An 18,308-nucleotide genomic window follows, 5' to 3' on the forward strand; every position below is an offset into this window, starting at 1 on the left:
AGAGGGGAGTAGGGACTGTGCGGAGAAGGACCCCACCCTCTGGGCTGCTCTGGGCAGGGGCCCCATGCCCAGAGCAGGATGGGTGGGGCTGGGGCTGGGGGCGCTGAATGCCACCCTCTTCCTGACCCTCCCTGAGACCAGGGGTCCCAGCTCCCCAGGGCACCCGGCGCCGGGCACCACTCTGACCCACCCCCGTACACCCAGGCCTCTTCTCCTGACCACAAATATCATCACACCCCCACCCTGCTGTCCCATCAGGGACACTTGGGACACCCCAGCACCTCACTACAGCCCACCCCCCCCCCCACACACACACACAATCCCACCCTCTTTGGCCTCAGCCACACTTCCTTACTTTGATTCAAATAAGCCACTACCAGGGGCTTCCCTCGTGGCACAGTGGTTAAGAGTCCGCCTGCCAATGCAGGGGACACACGTTCGAGCCCTGGTCCGGGAAGATCCCACATGCCGTGGAGCAACTAAGCCCGTGTGCCACAACTACCGAGCCCGCGTGCCGCAACTACTGAAGCCCGCACGCCTAGAGCCCGTGCTCCACAACGAAGAGTAGCCCCCGCTCGCTGCAACCAGAGGAAGCCCACACGCAGCAACGGAGACCCAACACAGCCAATAAATACATAAATAAATAAACAAATTTATAAAATAAATAAATAAATAAGCCACTATCAGCCTCATATCTCAGGACCTTTGCAAGTGCTGCTTCCTCTGGCCCAGGATTCTGGGCCCTTCGGGCATCTCAGATTCCATCCCCACAAGTGTCTTGCCTGGCTGGTGCAACCCACTACCCTCCACTCACTCTGGCATTTGGGCTCCTCTCGTCCCCTGGTTTCCTTCAGAGGAAGTCTCCAGTTTTCCCCGCCTAGAAGACACGGCTGAGGGAGAGCTGCAGTCGGGCGGGCTGCCTTCTTGAAGCAAAACGATAGCCAGGGGTTTTCCAAATAACCTGTCTTAAGTTCTAGCATGCCCTGCCGTGGGACAGCCCAGGGTGCCCGGACCCAAGCCCCAGTTGCCTGGGGGAGGGTCTGAGAGGGGTCTGGCTGGGGACAGCTCTTGCTCTGGCGAAGGTCTAGTCTGGAACCCCTGTCCTGACTGCCCAGGCCATGGGGCCGGACCCTCCCTGTGGGGTCACAGGCTCCCTTCTCCTCTGAGCAGCTGGGGTGCTGGCTTGGGGCCCCCAGCCCTGAAGCCACAGCATCCACAAAGCTGGGTCGGGGGTCACGGCCTGGGGGCGGGGAAGGCTGAGCTGGCAGCAGTGGGACAGGCAGTGTGGGCCGGGGTCTTTTTGGAAACATGTTTATTGCCAGTGAGGAGGGAACGGCAGGAGGCACGATGTCCCCAGGGGTGGTCTCAGGAGGGATTCACAGGCCGCTTGGGGGGCCGAATCCGGTCGCTGATCCAGTCCACGTAACTGGCCACGCGGGTGTAGACGCCGGGCTTGTTGGGCTGCCCGCAGCCGTCACCCCAGCTGATGAGGCCGTACAGGTAGGCCACGCCGTTCTTCTCGCAGGCCAGGGGCCCGCCTGAGTCCCCCTGCGCAGAGCGGCCGGTCAGAGCCTGGGGCCCAGCTCAGGAGACCCACGGCTCAGCTCCTCGACACCCATGAAACAGTCCACCACCCCCTCACCCCAGGGTCCCTCGCCCCAACCCGGAACATGCCTCCAGAGCAGTCAGCCCTCGAGGTGGGCTTCCCGAGAGCTTGGGCACAGATGACATGGGTATTCCAAGTAAGCGAGCTGTCCCGCCTCCCCCAACCGCAGAGACAGGGCGTCCTCCCAGCAGTGGGCTGCTGCGGCTCCCTCTCGTCTCCACAACCAGCGGCGTCCTCCATCTGGGTCCCCCCTCCGCCCACCAGCACGCACCCCACGTGCACCAGGCGGCCCCGCGCTCCAGCAGAGGATATTCCCCGCTGGAAACACCCTCTTTGCCACCTGGCAAACCCCTATTCACCCCCTGGGACAAGTGTCAGCACCCCTTCCTCCATGAAGCCACCCTTGACTTCCCCCAGGGCGCTTGCTGTACCACGTGGTCGAGTGTCGAGCCCCCACCCTTTGCCACCTGTGAGTTGTGTGACCTGGGAAGAGTGAGCAGACCTCTCTGGGCCTCAGTCTCCCCACCTATAAAAATGGGGAGTAAAGCAGCTTCTCCAGCTCAGCACTGATGTGCAGCCCCCTGAGGAGCCCTTGATAAACGGGACACTGGGATCGGCCGATCGCTTGAGCCCATTTGGGAGAACTCTGGGTGAAAAGGGGTTTGGCCTTTGATGTCACGTGGACAGCCCTGCCCTTGCCTGGGCAGCTGGCACGAGCCTGGGCTTTGGGACCCGGCCCCTCCCGGGCCTCAATCCCCGCCCCCTGTGAGCAGGGACCCCACTCCTGGCCCCCGGGCCTCCAGCAACAGTGAGCGCCCATCCTGGGGGTGCCACCGACCGGGAGGTGGGCCTTCTGCCTGGGCTCCCGGCCGGCACTGCAGGTTGGCCCCTTTCGGCTCTGAGCTCCCGGGGCGGCCGTCCTGGCTCACCTGGCAGGCGTCAGACCTGCAGTCGAAGTAGCCGGCGCACAGCATGTTGGGGCTGATGTCTGCCCCGTACACCTCCGGGCTGCTGCACTTGCGATCGGCGACCAACGGGACCAGGGCCTCCCGCAGCAAGCTGGAGTAGCCACTCACATCTGACGGCCGACAGGGGGCACTCAGCCTGGGCGAGGCTTGCAGGGCCGGGCCGCTGTTCCCGGGGGCACGACGCTGGCTGGCCCCGTGCGCCCACCCCACTCACTCTCATCCTGGTGGCCCCAGCCCGCAATCTGGCACTTGTGCCCAGCGGGGAAGGCGCTGCCGGGCTCAGGCAGGCAGATGGGCTGGACGAACTGGGAACGGACAGCACAGCGCTCCCCCTTCTTCTCCAGCCGGATCAGGACTGCACGGGAGAGAGGCCGGGGCTCAGCCTGCGGCGCGGGGACCCACGACGGGCCGAAGGTGGCTGCTGAGTCACACGGGGTCCAGCCCCGCCGGGCAGAGGGGCTGTGGCCTGGGAGGCCCAGGAGGCAACAGGAGGGCCAGTAAGGCTGGCCAGCCAGGGTTTCCTCCAGCCAGGCCAAGGCCACTCGGCCACACCAGGCGCTCTAGCTGCCCTCCCCCTGCCCTTCCCCGCTCTGCCCCTCCTCCCCCTCCCCCTCCCTCCCACCCGTCCCCTGAGTGTCTGAGGACCCTCCCCTGCCTGGCACCCACTCCCAGCCTCTCTCCTGGCTCTGGCCCTGGGTGCGCACAGAGCACACAGCACCGGTCCCGAGCCTCACCGAGGTCATGGTCACTGGGGTTGAACACTGAGTACAGGGGGTACGGGATGTACTTCTCTATGCGGAACGTCTGCGTCACGTCCGTCGTGCGGTTGAAGAAGTGTTGGCCCAGGACCACAGAGACACTTTCCCTGGGGGGGCTGTGCAGTGGGAGCTGGTGGCAGCATGACCCTCGGGCCCCTGAGGTCAGCTCGCCCCCTACCCACGGGGACAGAGCATCCGGTAGACGACCCCAGGAGGGTGACGCTGTGCAGGGCCCCCGCCCCCGCCAGGCCCTGGGAGAGACCTGAGCAGGGGCTGGGGTGTGGGCCGTAGTGCGGTAGGGAGTGGGGAGCTAGGGCCACAGCCCCCGTCCTGGCAGCACCGCCTCTAAGGCAGCGGCATGAGTGGCCCTGGGGGGCCTTGTGCAAGGTCTAGGTGGGGTCTGCACTGAAATGCGCCCGCGTTGGTGCGGATCCCAGCTCTGGGCACCGGTCCTGCCCCACGCCCCTGCTACAGGGGCACGTCTCCTGTGAAGTCACCTGTGGGTCCAGGAGCCTGAGCACTCCCCTCACCCCCCCGCACCTGCACACAAATGCCCTGTCCCACCCACCTCCACCAGCCCTGCTTGGCCCGGGCCAGGGACCAGGGTGCTGGGGTCCAGCCCACAGGGGACGGGCACCTCCATCCAGCTTGGCCCTCCCCAGCCCCTCCCTGGATGTGAGCAGAGGATGCCTGCTCCCTTCCTCCAGCCTCTTAACCAGCCCCATCCCATCCATACTGGGGAGGCCTCAGGGGTCCTGTTTCACAGGTCACACAGCGGTCAGCACAGGGCAGGACTTGTGCCCACTGCCCCCCACCCCTACGCTGCAGTCCCTGGGGTGACTGGTGGGGACTCACCGTCGGACTCTCACGCTGCCAAGTCCCCAGCCCCCGCTCACGTCCCACTCCCTGGGATGCCACTGTCAGGCCCGTTCCTTCCCACTGAACCCTCCCCCAGAGAGAGCCCCCCACTCCCCACGACAGAGCCTTGTTCCCATCACAGCCGTGAGGAGCGGGGGACGGGCTGGCCTTTCTTGCTCTGAGCTCGCTGCCCCCCACCCCTGGGGTGTGGGAGTGGGCCTCGCACCCCTGACCCTTCCCCCAGCCGCCAGCCCCAGCCGGCCCTCCGCTCCGGTAGCCCGCCGACTGGGCGGGGCCTCGGGCTCCCTGCGCCCCACGGTGCCACCAGCCCGGTCTGGGCGGGGGGCGGGGCCGGAAGGGGCGGGCCCTGCGGGGCACGGGCCACACCCACCGCCCTGCCGCGCACGCGCTGGCCGCCCCGCCCCGCCCCGCCCCTCCCTGAGCGGGGAGACCTGGAGCTCCCGGGGCGAGGACCAGGGCTGGGCTGCAACACGGGCAGGGACAGGGACAGCACCCCGGGGCAGGAATGGGGCGGGTCTCGGCAGTCTCCATGCCCACCACTGGGCTGAGCGCTGAGTCCCACCTGAGTCAGAGGGGCAACGGGGAACGGAGGGACCAAAGGACGGGGTTTACACGGGTAGGTGGCGGAGCGTGGGGACACATGGGTGATGGTTAGGACAGGCGGGTGGGTGCGTAGATGGGTGGCGGGTGGAGAGTGGATGATGGGTGTATGGCCGGGTGGGTGGGCGGAGGCCTAGATAGCGGTGAGTGGAGAGGTGGATGGTTTGAGGGATGGCGCAGGGGTCGTGGACACTGGGGCCAGAGCCGCTCACCTGTTGGAGAAGCAGTGGGCGGCAGACACCACCCAGCAGGTATGGACAAGGCTCCCTGCACAGAAGCTGTTCCCGATGTAGATGGCGGCCAGCCAGGGGTGGGAGCCGGGCAGCGAGGACGAGCCGCCGATGATGCGTGGCCGTAGGAAGCTCCTCTTCTTGTGCCTCTTGCCACAGGTCTGGCGTCCGGCTGGTCCAGCTGCCGCGGGCCCAGGCAGGCTCAGCAGGGCCTCGGTGGGCGGGGGCTGAATTCTGGCAAGGGATTCTGGGAACACAGATCACCGGGTCACACCCCCCGTGTCCCTTCTGCACACCCCAGGCCAGAGAGGGTCCTGGCTGCGTCCACCATCCTCAGGTCCCCCGCCGTTCACCTGCCTCCTGCCCCAGCCTAGGCAGCTCGTCTGAAAGAGGGTCCCCAGCTCTGCCCCTGTGGGCACATGACTTAATCTGAGCCTCAGTCTCCTTATCTGCAGGATGGGGAGAACCGTACCCAGTCACAAGGCTTTGTGGGAACCAGGGCGGCCTGGCACACCTGGCAGGTATTCATGTCCTTCCCAGCAGCCTGGGACCCCAGAGCCAACTCGGGATGGTCAGAGAGCCCTGGAGCACGGGGCCAGGGGGCGGGCTGGCCTCACGGAGCAGCCCACTCCCAGGGTCTGACCCCAGGGTACTCACATTATCCACATGCACCCACACTTCTCTGTCTCTGGGGACCATCCTGGCACAGTGCAGCCCGGCTGGACCACCCAGCGGACCCAGCGACCAACTTGCCTGCTCTGACCTCTGGTGTCAACCCACTGCGTGGCCTTGGACCAGCCCTGCTCTGGTGAGCCTCAGTTTCCCCATCTCTCCGATGGGGCCGTGGTCCTCCGGAGAGAGGAGGCCTGGCATGCGGGTGGAGTGGGTTGGGCCACGGGGGGAACCGTGGTGATCTCAGCGGGGGCGGGGCCGGCGCTGCCCCCACCCTGCTGCTTCCGACCCGCCACCAGCTGCGCGCACCGCAGGCTGCCAGGCGGCAGTACTCCCAGGAGAGCGCGCTGTCCTTCACCACGTAGCACCAGGGCCTCTCGTCCTTGTCCGGGTTCCTGGGGTGCAGGGAGAAGCAGGTGGGCAGGGCAGTCAGTCACGGCCCCTCAGTGACGGGTGGGAGGAGGGAGCTGGGGACCCCTAGCTGGGTGCGGCTCCTGGCATTCTGCCCACCCCCACCCCACAGCCTTTGGCCCCTTCTGCAGGTGGTTCCGATCCCTGGCCCTGGGCTCCTCTCGCTGCGCAGCCTCCCAAGCCGAGGGGTCAGGACCCAGGGACAGGCCCTGCCCGCCCAGTGCTGACCGGCAGTAGGCGTGGGGCCCCAGGCCGAGGAGGGCCGCGGCGCCCACGGAGTCCACGTGCAGCTCCTGGTAGAGCAGGTCGGAGTTCCAGGCCAAGCAGCTGAGGCCCGAGGCCGCCGTGCTGGCCACACCTCGGTACTCGGTGCCGCTCCCCACGAAGCAGGGCTGGGCCGGCGCTGTGGGCGGCACGGTGCGCGGTGAGCCTGGGCCCCAGGACGCGGGGCCACACAGCTCCGAAGCCGAGCGACTCACCAATGTTGCAGAGCCGCCCGGCGTGGTCTGGGGGGCAGGCGCACACGGTGGTCCCGGTGGCCATGATCAGGTGACAGGTGCCCCCGTTCAAGCAGGGGCTGCTCAGACAAACTGGGGGGAGGGCTCAGAAGCTGGGCCTCGAGGGGCAGGGGCAGGGCCTGGTTCCCACCCGGTGCCCGTCTCTGGGTGGCCCTGGACGAGCCCCTTCCCCGGGTGGGAGGCCCAGCCATACGGCCCGCCCCACCCCCCCCCGTACCTGTGTGGCGGGTGCCCTGGCACCGGACCTGGCCCCCCACACACTCGCACTGTTCCACTCGGCCCCGGTGCACGCGGGCCCAGCGATCGCCCACCTCCAGGTACTCGTAGCGGCTCTCGTCAAAGCATTTCTCTGGGGGCGGCACAGTGAGCCCCTGCTCCCCGCGCGTGCGGCAGGCACCCCCCTGCCCTGCAGCCCCCCACCCCGCTCACCCGTGCCGCAGTCCTTGCCGGTGAAGGCCACGGGGCAGGTGCAGTGGTACGACTCGGGGTCCTGGGTGCTGGAGCACGAACCCCCGTTGAGGCAGGGGCCAGAGGCACAGGGATCCGGGGCAGCTGGGCACACGCAGCAGGGAGGGGTGTGTCTGAGAGCCCGGCCAGGCCTCGTGACCCCCTCCCCACGCCGTGACTCTCCCTGACTGACGAGGGCCCGCCACCTTAAAGATGCCCCTCCTGGGTTCCTTGGTGTGCACGTGCCCTGGGAGTGAGCGCAGGCCTTCCCCCTCCTCACCACATCCTCTGCCCAGCTCTCAGACCCCAGGCAAGTGGGCCTCTGGCTCTGTATCCAGCACCCTGAAAGCCCGACCCCCATCAGGCAGCGCAGTCCTCTTCCATGTGCCCTGGGACCCTCGTAAGCGGGGCTGCCAGCACCACACCCTGCGGACCCCTTGGGCCCTCTCCATGTCCAGGGCTGTTCCTGTGCAGCCGCAGGGCCCAGCCTGACCACCAGGGGGCGCTTTGACCCTGGCAATGGCCAAAGCAGCTACGTGGCCCCCAGAGACGGCAGGACCCTGCGGGGCAGGGTGTTCCCCGCTCCCCACTCCTGCAGGCCCCGAGGCCTGCAGTGGGATGAACCCCGAAGCTCCCTCCTGCACACCAGGCAGGACCCCAGCCCCAGGTCAGCTCTGACGCCCCTCAAGCTCACCGCCACCCCCGGCCCAGCCCCTTCCTAGCTTGCGCTCAGGTCCAGACCCCCGGCACCCACCTGGGCCCTCCCGGGGAGCGGAAGCCTGCACACAGTAGCCCCAGGCCCTGTCCCGGTCATAGTTGTGAGTCGTGGCACACCTGGGGGTGATGCATGCGGTGACGTGGGGGTCCCAGGCCAGAGACCCGCCCACCCTAACCCCGACTCACGCAGGGACCCACGCTGACCACTCTGGGGCTCTCTCCCATTCACTCCCTCATTCATTCATTCACTACATCTGCTGTGTGCCAGGCTCGGTGTGGGGTCCGGAGGGCAGGCAGCAGCAGCGTCTCCAGGGTGGACACGGGGCGTGGGGACTGGGACCCACCACTTCCTGTGGGCGCTGCCCTCTGTAGTGCAGGAGTGGACCATGCGGCCGCCATAGCGGAAGGGGAACCTGCAGGGCTGCCCGGCCTCGGTGAGCACTGCTAGAGGAGACACAGGGGTCAAGGGCTCCCGCGCTGGTCACCTCCCAACCCCCATCACATACCCCACTCCCTAGGTGCTGCTGTGTTCCTCCAGACCCCCCATCTAGGTGTAGCCTGCCACCTCCTCCAAGAAGCCTTCCTGACCCACCTGTGTCCCCAGGGCTGCTATTGGAGGGGGCTGCCCTGGGCAGGTGGATAAGCCCCCCACCATGGGGTCCCTCTGCCTTGGGCGCTGTCGCTGTGGCTGGGGTCCTGGGGGTCACCGAGGTTACGGGGATCGCGGGAGTCCCAGGGGTCACTGTGGCGTTATATTCTGGGGGTTCCGTTTGGTTCTAGGAAGAGCCGAGAGGCCTGTGATGGGGTCGGTGTGGGATGGACCCCCCTCACACTCAGGCCCTGACTCAGTTTCCGTATTGGGGCCCTGAGGTCTTGGAGTAGGGACCAGGGGACACTGGCTGTCCCAAGGCCTCAGCTGGACTCTGTCCCCTCCCCTCCCACCGAGTCCAAGGAGTCAGGCTGAGCTGGCTCAGGGTCCGCCAGGCTGGCACCACCGCCCTCCAGGCTCGAACCCCGGGGGTCTGTTCTGGGGGACGGACGAGAGCAGCTGCGAGGCCTTCAGAGGCACCCCCCCCCACCGCCCCCACCTCAAACACGTGGACCCGGCAGAGGCCCAGAGAGGCGAACAGTCTCCATGGCCCTGGGTGGGGGCCAGCAAGTTGGATCCCCAGGCCCCCTGTCCCCCAGGCCAGCCCAGCACGCCCACCTCCCCCCCGGAAGGCTGGCTGTCGCCACACTGGGCCCTTCACCCACCCCACACCCTGCCCTGGCCTCAGCCCCAGGACCCAGAGTGGGCACGGAGAGCCCATGATCACAGTGCGGTGGGGTCAGTGCTCACCCTGCCAGCCTGGGGCTGAGCCCCTCGAGGCACCAGCAGCAGCAGCAGGAGCAGGGACAGCCCAAGTGGTGGGCAGGGGCCGGGGACCCCGGCCCAGCGCCCCATGGCTCCTCCTGGGCTGGCGTGAGGAGCGGCAGGAGGCGGGAGCGGAGTGGCCAGGGCAGGTGGGGATCAAGGCCGCCTGGAAATGATTAACCCCGGCTGCCTCCCGTGCCAGGCCTACATACACGTCCCCCATGTCTGCTGCCCAGCTCACCCTGCCTGAGCCAGCCGTCCCCTCTGGCCTCAGCTGTGCTGGTCCTGGACCTGACAATGTCCTCGAGTCTCAGCTGCGACGCCTCCTCCAGGAAGTCTTCCAGGATGACACGGCAGGAAGGGGCCTGGACCCCCACAGCCCCAGCTTCCGGTCCCTACCTGGCCACAGGGCTGGCCACTGTCTATTTGTGAGCTATACTAACCAGAGCACCTACAGATGCTGAGCCCTTTTGAGGGCCCAGGCCTGGAGCATGGGGTGTGGCCCCCTGGCCAGCAAGAGGCCAGGCACAGAGAGGAGGGTGTGTGCACCGTTGCACACAGTCCAGGACAGGGATCTCTGCCGCCCTTTTGCACACAGTGCCCCCCAGGACAGGGATCTCTGCCGCCCTTTTCTGCAGCACTTCTGCCTGTGCCTCCCAGGACGAGCCTGGGGTGGGGCCTCCGGGGGGAGGGGGAGTGGAGCGGAGGAGGTGGGCAGTACCAGAGCCCTGCCTGCTGTCCTAGCTCCCCTCCCCCACTGCTCCTGGACCCGCTGGGGCACCCCCTCAGGAAGCCCTCTCACCCCTGGGCTTCCCCATCGTAGCCAGGACCACCCGTGCCATCCCACCTCTGTCCTGGGCTGCCCTCCTCCCCATCCCAAGCCCTGGCCAGGCACCAGGGCCACAGAGACCTGGCTTGGGGTCCTGCCCAGGTCTGTGAACGGACACTGGGGTGTCGCCCCCCCCGGATGCGGCCACAGTTGTCGGCCCAGCTGGCCCCGTGGTTCGTGACTGCGGCTGCAGGCAGAGCTGCCACGGGAAACTCTTCTGCAATTTGAGGGGCCGCGGAGGTGGCGGGGGTGGGGTGGGGTGGGGTGGGTGGCCCAGTCCCCATGAGTCAGCTCAGCTGCCTGCACGGGGCGGGGAGAAGGGCTGGCCTGGGGATGGGCCTGGCACTGCAGCTGTCTCACTGTGTACCCCCAAATCGCACTCTCTCTGGGCCCCCGGTTTCCCCTGTGCAGACGGAGGGAGAGCAGAAACTGAGTGGGCACCCAGCTTGGCACACGGTGGGTGCCAGCCCCTCTCTTCCACGCGGGCACCCCCAGCTCAGAGCACAGTCCCCCAGGAGCGTGCAGAGCAGCCCCAGCGGCCCAGGGCGCCCTCAGGTCTAGGGCCCTTCTGACAAGCCTGACATGCATCTCGGAGGAGGGAGGGGTGCCGGGGGCCCCTCAGCACTCAGCTGCTCAGCGCCGGGGTTCCGCCGAGGCACCTGGGCCGATGGCACCGTCTCTTATCTGCCCTGCCCACTGGCCTGGCCTGCTACCTCGTCCCCTCCCGGCTCGCTCAAGCCTCAGGACCTCTGCACAGGCTGACACACTTTCCCAGGCCTCCTGGGCAGGGCAGTCAGGCTTCCCCTGAGATGGTCCCTCCACGGAGAGGCCCTGCCAGACCACCTCTCTAAATGAGGCCAAGGGCAGGGGGTTGGGTCAGAGTGGCCTGAAGGGTCCCCAGGCCAAGCTCTGCCCCCACCGGCGGCCACCCCAAGAGGAGCCCCTGCACTGAGCTGCAGGAGGTGCTGTGCCGTGGACAAGACCAGGGCCCTGGACGGGGCAGGACCACGTCCCACTGCCCACAGGCTAGGCCTCACGCCCCGCTAGGCCAGCCTTATTTCCCTGCCCACCTCTGACCTCACCCCCGAGAGCCGGTTCTCCCCAGCCCCCTGCCGACACACGCACAGGGCCACGGGAACAACGGCTCCCTGAGGGCAGGGTCTGGGCCCCAGGACCAGGCACGAGGCCGACGATCCGGTCCTCAAAGACGCTTTATTGCGGGAAGGCTGGACGCCGAGCGGGAGCTGGGGCGGGGGCCGGGGCGGGGGCCGGGGAGCCCTGAGCCAACGCTGGCGAGTGTCCAGGGCCGGGACCCTCCCCGCCCTCTGCTGGTTCGGCCCCCAGGGGTGGCTGAGGAGGCCCGTCCGAGGCCCTCGAGATAGGCTTGGGCTGCCCCTTCGGGATCTTTGCTCTCCACGTGTGTGTCCAGGCGGGCGGCTCGGACGCCAGGTCGGGAGGGAGGGACGGCGGGCAGGGCCGGGTCCGCGGGCGGCAGCCTCAGACGAAGGTGGCGTGGTGTGGGCCGGCCTTGGGCTTGGCGGGTCCCCCCAGGACGGGGCTCAGGCCGGGGCGGTCTGATGTCGGGGTCCCGCTGGCCCGTGACCTCCGGGGGCCCGTCCACACCCCCGGGACGCTGCTGCCCGGCCCAGGTGCTGAGCCAGCCACACGGTCCACGTCGACGATCGTGCTGACTGGGAGGCCTCGACTGCCTCGGGCCCCACCTCCTGCCGCGGGGAGAAGAGAGAGGCTGTCACCTGTCTGCCCACCCTGGGCTGGAGACCCCACCCCACCCTCCTGGCACAGACGGTGGCAAGGGGCTCCTGAGACCCCCACGTGCATCCCAGGGGCAGGCGACCTCCGACCTGGGGCCCCCGGGCCTGGCGCAGGGAGCCCTCTGCAGCAGGGAGGGTCCCAGGCCGAGGGAGCTGCAGGCTGCAGGGGAGCAAGCTGGGGGAGGGGGTCTGGGGGCGCAGGGCCCAGGTTCCGGTGTGGTGGGACCGGCGCAGCCCCTCACCTGTCACGGGGACACCTGCACCCTGCCCTCGCCCGGCGCAGCCAGGACAGTGGGGACGGCCCACCCACTAGGGTGCTGTCCGCCCAGCTGGGGCCCCCTCTGGGGAGGAGCTCACAGGCTGGGCGGCACCCGAGCCCCTGCAGCTCCCCACCGACGCCCGGCCTTGCCCCGCCACCTCCTCCTCACTCTCTCTGGGTGCATCAGGGGCACCCGCCCCCAGACGACACCGCGCTGCCCCTCGCCGGGGGGGGGGGGGGGGGAGGGGGGCGTGGGTTTGCGTCGCGGGAAGGAGCACATGGTGCCCCTCGGTGGGCGCTGAGATGGCGGAGGAGCTGGGGCGGGGGGTCCCAGGGCCCCTCAGCGGGATGCAGTCGCCCCTGGGGTGGGGGGTGGCCGAGGAGGGCCACGTGGGGGACGGTCTCGTGAGAAACCTCCCAGCCACCTCCGCTGCGCCTCTCAGACACCCCCATGGCCCGTCCCGCAGCTCAGGTTCAGGGCCGGGCCCCTCCACGCCTCCTCGGGGGGCTGTCTGCAGCCGAGGGGCCATCAGGGAGGGGCTCCAGGGGGAGGCATGCTGCTGGGCCGAGGGAGGACCAAGCACTGGGTGTGGATTGCTCCAGATGGGGCTGGACCCTCAGAGCACTCTGGGTCTCCATCCACAGAACTCGCTGCCCGGCATCTCTGAAGGCTGCGGCTCCCAGTGGGGCAGGGGCCTGAGCCCCGCCACCGATGCCCCCCAGGGCCCTCGCGACCTGGCCATGCGGTTGTCCACCTGCCGGTTGACCCGGGCCTACCTCTTCAGCCTCACAAACTCTGAGTCCTTCACGCTCTCCTACCCTATCAGCAACACCCCAGGCCGAGTGCCCCTTCCTCCACCCTACCCTACCGCCTGCCCCGTTCCAGGCTGCTCAGTGGTCAGCCAGGCCTGTGCCTTCAAGTCCCCACCTAGGCCCCAGGAGTTCCAGGCTGCCTGAAACTAACTGCCTTGGAAGCTTTTAGATCCCGGGCTGGGCAGCCACACCTCCCTGCCAACCACCCCAGCAGGCTGTCACTGTGCTGTCACCATGGCTGGTCCCCGGGGGGGCCCCTGGGGGACAGAGGTGCAGTCCCCAGGAACCAGGTCGGTGGGGGCAGGGCACAGGGCGCTCGGCAGGCACCCTCAGCCTCAGCTCCCTCCACCGAGCACCCCCAGGGCTCGCCCCGGGGCCAGGGGCCAGGCAGAGCCCCAGGCCCTGGTGTGGCCAGGTGTAGCGGGGAGGCTGGCGTGTCTGGGAGCCTGGGAGCCAGGGACCCTCAGGTGCCTGGGGTGCAGGGGGAGCCCCAGCCCCGGGCTCCCAGTGGGCAGGCTGGAGGAGGAGTCCAGGCGCAGGGACACAGGGTCCTGCTCCGCTGACCGCCCCTCCCGGGCCTGGCTGGTGGAGGTAAAGACTCTGCTCCCCGCGTGGGTCCGAGGCCTACGTGCGGGAGTGGGGACAGCCGTGGGGGTCAGGAGCCTTGCTTCCCCTTGCAGGAGCTGCTCTGTGGCCCCCAGAACCCCGGGGCAGGTCCGAGCCTGCGAGAGGGGCTTGCGTCCCCTCTGATCTATCTAACGGAGGCGGCAGCAGGAGCCTTTCCCGGGCCTCCACGGGCATGGGCCTGACTCAGGGCCTCACAGGAGCTGCTCGGCCGTGGCGCCCTGTTTGGGTGCAGCAGCGGGAAGTGCTGGCGGGAAAAGGTGTCTCTGGGGATCCAAGGGCCCACGTGCAGCAGCCGTGACTAGGAGCTGCTCCAGACAGCCCGTCTGTTAGTCATTTAACAAACCTTCAGCTTGGGCCTGCTGGACCCACCCCTCCCCTGCTTGTCAGCGGCTTCCCAGGGCCAGCAGATGATGGGGTGGGGCTGGTCTGCGCTTGGACTGGGGGCCGTGGAGAGAGGCAGGGCTTTGCTCCTCAAACAAATGTCCCCATCTGGGGCATTTGTCTGGAGCATTGAGGCCCGTGACCCCATGCAGGTTGAGGGGCACGGCCCTTTCCTGTCCAGCCCCACTTGGACCCCGCAGGAGGACAGAGGCCGGCAAGGGGGAGGGGCCTCAGCCACAGGCCTCTCTGACGCCTGGGCAGCTCGGGTGCGCTCAGGATGGGGAGGGACGCCTGCCTCTGTGGACGGGAAGCTCGTCCACGGGCCAGGGACGGGCGTGTCACAGGGAGGGTGGCTGCGGTCCAGGCCCTTCCTGCCTGCCCGCCCAGACTTGCTCTCCTGAGGAAGTGGCAGCCCCAGGCCTGTGACTCACTGTCAGGGGCCCAGCCCCGCGCGGCAGGCGGACGTCACGGCCTCCGTGCCAGGGCCTGCCCGGGGCGGCTGCCCTCCCAGCTTCCCGAAGCTCCCCTTGGCTCCCCTGGCGGGGGCAGCAGCACGGGGGACCCTCCAGGGCTCGGGGGCCGCCGCTCCCGAAGGGAGCCGGGTCTGCCCTGTTCATGAGGTTCGCTCCCGGCGCCAGCTCACCCGGGCCTCTGTCCCACGTCCCTCGGACACGTGCATGCGGGGCCGGAGCCAGAGCCGCATCCCCCGCCCCTCAGGCTGCCCTGCTGACCCCTCGTCTCCCCAGGGACCACGGGCCCTGCCCCCCCGCTGATTCCAACTCTGCACAGTCAGGCCCTCCCTCAGGGCACCCTGCTGGAGCCTCGTGGCAATTGGGACCCCAAAAGCCCCTCCCGAGAGCCCACCTATCAGCCCCTCGCCGGCGGCCAGGTCTGCTCCGGCCCTCAAGGCTCCACATCGGGAGAAGGTGCAGGCCGAGTCAGGACCGTCCTCCTGGGGCCGGCGGGTGCAGGGCTGCATGGGTGGAGCCAGGGCGCTGGGTGCAGCCTGACCCCTTGGCCATCTCCAGCCCTCCCTGGGTGCTGAATCAAAGCTCCTCATTCAGCAGACCTGTACTAAGCACCTACTGGGTGCCAGGACTCCCGCTCACGGCAGCACAGGGTAAGGGGGGGGGGGGGGGGGACACAGTGACCGGGCAGTCACGGGGCCATACCGAGTGCAGGCGTGCAGACGGGCGGAGCCTGGGGAGGGGACGCGGGCAGCGGCTGCAGCAGTGCCGGCCCCAGGTCGGGGTGCGGGAGGTCACGCTGCCAGCCACTGGCGGCCCGTGGCTTCCACTCTGAGAGACCCAGGGGCCGGGTGGAGCAGACCCGCCGCAGGGCACACTGGGGAGATGCACGGAGAAGGGGACACGAGGAGGATGGACACGCGAGGGGAGACCCAGGGCCGTCGGCCTGAGCAGCCAGGAGGATGGAGCTGTCACAACCCGTGCTGGAGTCTGGGGAGGGGTGCTGGGCCAGCTGGGTCAGCCCTGGGAAGCCCGTGGAGGCCTGTGGAGTGGGCCGGGTGCGGGCAGAAGCCCCCAGACATCTAGCAGAAGGACTCAGGTCCATTCTAAACAGGGCAAGGCCGGAGCGCCAGAACATGCTCTGCTGGAAGCGGGGCTCTGGAGAGAGCCCTGGCAGAGGGCTGCCTTCGCCGGGACCCCCTGGCACCAACGTGACCCCGAGAAGGCCAGGCAGCCTCCCACTTGCACATCACGGTTTGTGCTGGGGAGGCTGGGCGGTCCGCCCGGAAGGCAGGTGTGCGCGGTGGAGGTGTCCCCCGGCCGCCCAGACAGTAGGGCCAGGGCTCTGCTGGAGAGGGGACATCTGAAGGGACAAGTGCAAACTTGGCAGTGGCAGGGCGGCGGTGCAGGCACAAGAGGCTGGGGCCCGGGCTGGGGAGATCTGCACGGCTCTCCCAGGAGGCCCTGACGCCCCAGGGGACGGGCAGCTGGACCCCCCTGTGGCTGCTGTCCCGTGCACAGCTGGGCTTCCCCTGCTGTCCCCAGCCCAGGGCTTCTGCCTCACCTGGGACTGACCAGGTGTGACACGCCGAGACTGGCTGGGGGTCCAGGCTGGGGGCGGGGTAGTGGCTGACCACTGAGCAGCCAGGTGCAGAGGGGCTCCTGGGACTCAACGGCCAAACCAAGGGCACGTGGTCTGGCTGCCTTCACTGCCAAGGTGAACGGTGTGGCCCTTACGTGGGCTTGTGGCCCCTGGTTAACGCTCCAGCCCCGTTCCCATGGAAACCAAGTTACTAGGCTACAGCGACCCCTGGCAAGCGGGAGCGCTCCACGCACCTGCTAGGAAGTGAGCTGAGGGCTGCTGACCCCACTCTGGTAACGGGGCGTGCCTCTGGGGACCCTGCACACTGTGGCACGAGGCCCCCAAGTCGGGCGACCCTCTGCCCGTCCAGTGAGCAGCAGCTCTGCACCGAGGCCCCGGGACCCCGGGCCAGGCCTGGTGGCCAGGACTCCGAGGGAGGGGCGGGTGGCCCTGCTGGCAGCCGCGTTCCTGCAGGAGGGGGACGGGAGAGGCCCGGCCAGGACGCTGACCCAGGCGGCCAGGCGGCAGTGAGAGGGAAAGCCTGCCCGGTGCCTGGCTGAGAGGCTGCGGTCGGGGTGGTGCTCACCCACTGGACAGAGGGAGGGGCGGTTACGGAGACAGTTCTCTGAGCCCAGGGCCCGGGAAGGGCACCAGACACCTCCGGGGACAGCAGGTCCCACAGGGTCAAGCCCTGCACCTGGGGTTCCCGCGTCCAGCTGAGTGCTCAGCCCGGGGCCAAGGCGAGGACCCGCCCAGCCCAAGGACACCTGAGGGCCGGGGGAGGGGGACTGCTGGGCCGGGGCCGCCCGGCCGCCCGCCGGTCAGCCCTGAAGACACCTCCTCTCTCTCCCTGGGACGAAGGTGTCCTTTGGGGCGACTCCCACGCCCTCTCCACGTCTGCCTACATGGACAGGGGGTCTTGGCCTGCTGGGTGAGCGAGCCCTGAGGCCGGCCCCGCCCTCTGCAGGGCCGTGGACGCCGACCTCGGAACCTGACGCTCGTGCTGCTGGGACCGGGGACTCACACCGCCACCCAGCCGGTCCTCCCCGGGACGGAAAATGCCCACCAACGCCCACCAACAGTTTTGCTGGAAACCAAACAGGTAACAGTGGGGAAGGTGGCCGGGATTAGGACCAAATCCACGGCAGGCTACACTGGAAGGCTGCGTCCCGCAGCGAAGGCTCCGTGCCTGGGCCACGCGGCCGTTCAAAGACCTCCATCCCTCGGCCGCATCGGGCACTCACAGGCCTCTCCGTACGAGGGTGCTGGGGACCAAGGGCCGGGGTGCAGGCGCAGCACGGCTCTGAGGGGACCCTCCACACATGGGGACGTGTTGCGGGCAGCCCCCCCGCCTGCCCCGGGCTGCACGGCCCAGACGCGGCCCCGGCTCCCCGCCCCAGGGTCCGGCGGCATCAGCACGCGGTGTCTCTCGCCCTGCACGGAGGGGCCACGGTGCCCACCACCTAGGAAACAGCTCACAGCAGCTGAATCAGCAGGAGGTCTGGATGAAACCTGCCCTCTGGACCCCGAGGATACAGTTCAGCGCCGGGTCCAGACGCGCGCCGGCCCAAGGGTGTCTGCGGCGCCCTTCGCTGGCTGGGGAACCTCGGGTGCGGTTCCGCGTCACAAAGGTGGACGCAAGGTACACAGGACGAGCAGAGGATCCGTCCGGCTGAGCCCAACGTGGAGGCCGTCCCACCGAGGGCCTCGCAGGGCGAGCGGGCACCGCACAGGAGGAGGAGCGGAGGCCCTTCCCAGCCCCAGGAGGACGCTGGCCGATCACAGACCCTCACGGCCCCTCCCTGTCCTCCCTGCTCAGGACACCCACGGAGCCAAGCATCCAGGGTCCCCACCTGGGTTCCTACTCACCAGGGACAACCAGTGCACGGGGGGGGCACCAACGGCCCCCAGCCACGCACCCGGGAAATGCAAGAACTCGCCGGTCACGCTGCCCACGCTGCCGGGCGAGAGGTGGGAAGGCTGAGCCCCCCACTGGGTAATCCGCGTGGGCCCAATGCCCCAAGCCCGGAATGTGGAGCCGGAGGAGCCCGGCGGGAGCTCGGAGGAAATGGCTGGACAGCAGGCAGCCAGCGAGCCTGGGCTCTGGGTTTACGGGGAGCGAGTCGGAAGGATCTGGCCCGGCCGGCTCCCCCACCACCGCCTGGCACCCCACCCTTCTTCCACCCGGCCCCCGACCCCGGAACACTCAGGGAGGGGAGGGCCGTGGCCCCCGTGTGCTCCATCCCAGCCCCTCACGGTGTCCCCACTTTCACACCCAGCCTCCTGGTGGAGCTTGTTACTGCCGCCCTTACACAGCTGTGTCTGCGGATGTGCGTGAGGCGCTCAAGAATATCTGGTGAGTGAATGGTCCATTTTCGAAAGCCAGTATATTAAAGTAAACCCAATGAATTCCATTAA

General features: G+C 68.5%; 2 protein-coding genes across 10 annotated transcripts in view; both read right to left on the bottom strand.

Annotated features, from left to right (window-relative positions):
• Window positions 1-1,295: 1,295 nt before the first annotated feature.
• HGFAC (HGF activator) lies at window positions 1,296-9,250 on the bottom strand. 2 transcript variants are annotated; one of them, XM_068543515.1, is made up of 14 exons: window positions 9,146-9,250; window positions 8,399-8,582; window positions 8,151-8,247; window positions 7,844-7,923; window positions 7,072-7,194; window positions 6,860-6,991; window positions 6,604-6,714; window positions 6,353-6,527; window positions 6,023-6,108; window positions 5,024-5,288; window positions 3,309-3,448; window positions 2,789-2,929; window positions 2,536-2,684; window positions 1,296-1,548 (listed from the first exon to the last, which is right to left on the bottom strand). In XM_068543515.1, exons 1-14 carry the CDS (start codon window positions 9,248-9,250, stop codon window positions 1,366-1,368), a joined length of 1,971 nt encoding a protein of 656 aa, XP_068399616.1. In that variant the 3' UTR covers window positions 1,296-1,365. The 2 variants fall into 2 exon arrangements, with proteins under 2 accessions (XP_068399616.1, XP_068399615.1); XM_068543514.1 differs by lacking the exons at window positions 1,296-1,548; window positions 2,536-2,684 and having other exon boundaries at window positions 2,820-3,040; window positions 6,604-6,991.
• A 1,932-nt stretch (window positions 9,251-11,182) lies between these two features.
• Window positions 11,183-18,308, bottom strand: part of RGS12 (regulator of G protein signaling 12) — a 121,703-nt gene continuing 114,577 nt past the window's right edge. For 7 of the 8 annotated variants that reach the window (XM_068543505.1, XM_068543508.1, XM_068543504.1 and 4 more), the window contains one exon: window positions 11,183-11,713. In XM_068543505.1, coding sequence (XP_068399606.1) covers window positions 11,487-11,713 — 227 coding nt within the window. In that variant the 3' untranslated portion in view covers window positions 11,183-11,486. The remainder of the gene's footprint in view (window positions 11,714-18,308) is intronic. The other variant, XM_068543506.1, reaches the window with a different exon arrangement.

The sequence above is a fragment of the Eschrichtius robustus genome, chromosome 4 (assembly GCF_028021215.1).
Source record: "Eschrichtius robustus isolate mEscRob2 chromosome 4, mEscRob2.pri, whole genome shotgun sequence".
Classification (NCBI taxonomy): Eukaryota; Metazoa; Chordata; class Mammalia; order Artiodactyla; family Eschrichtiidae; genus Eschrichtius; species Eschrichtius robustus.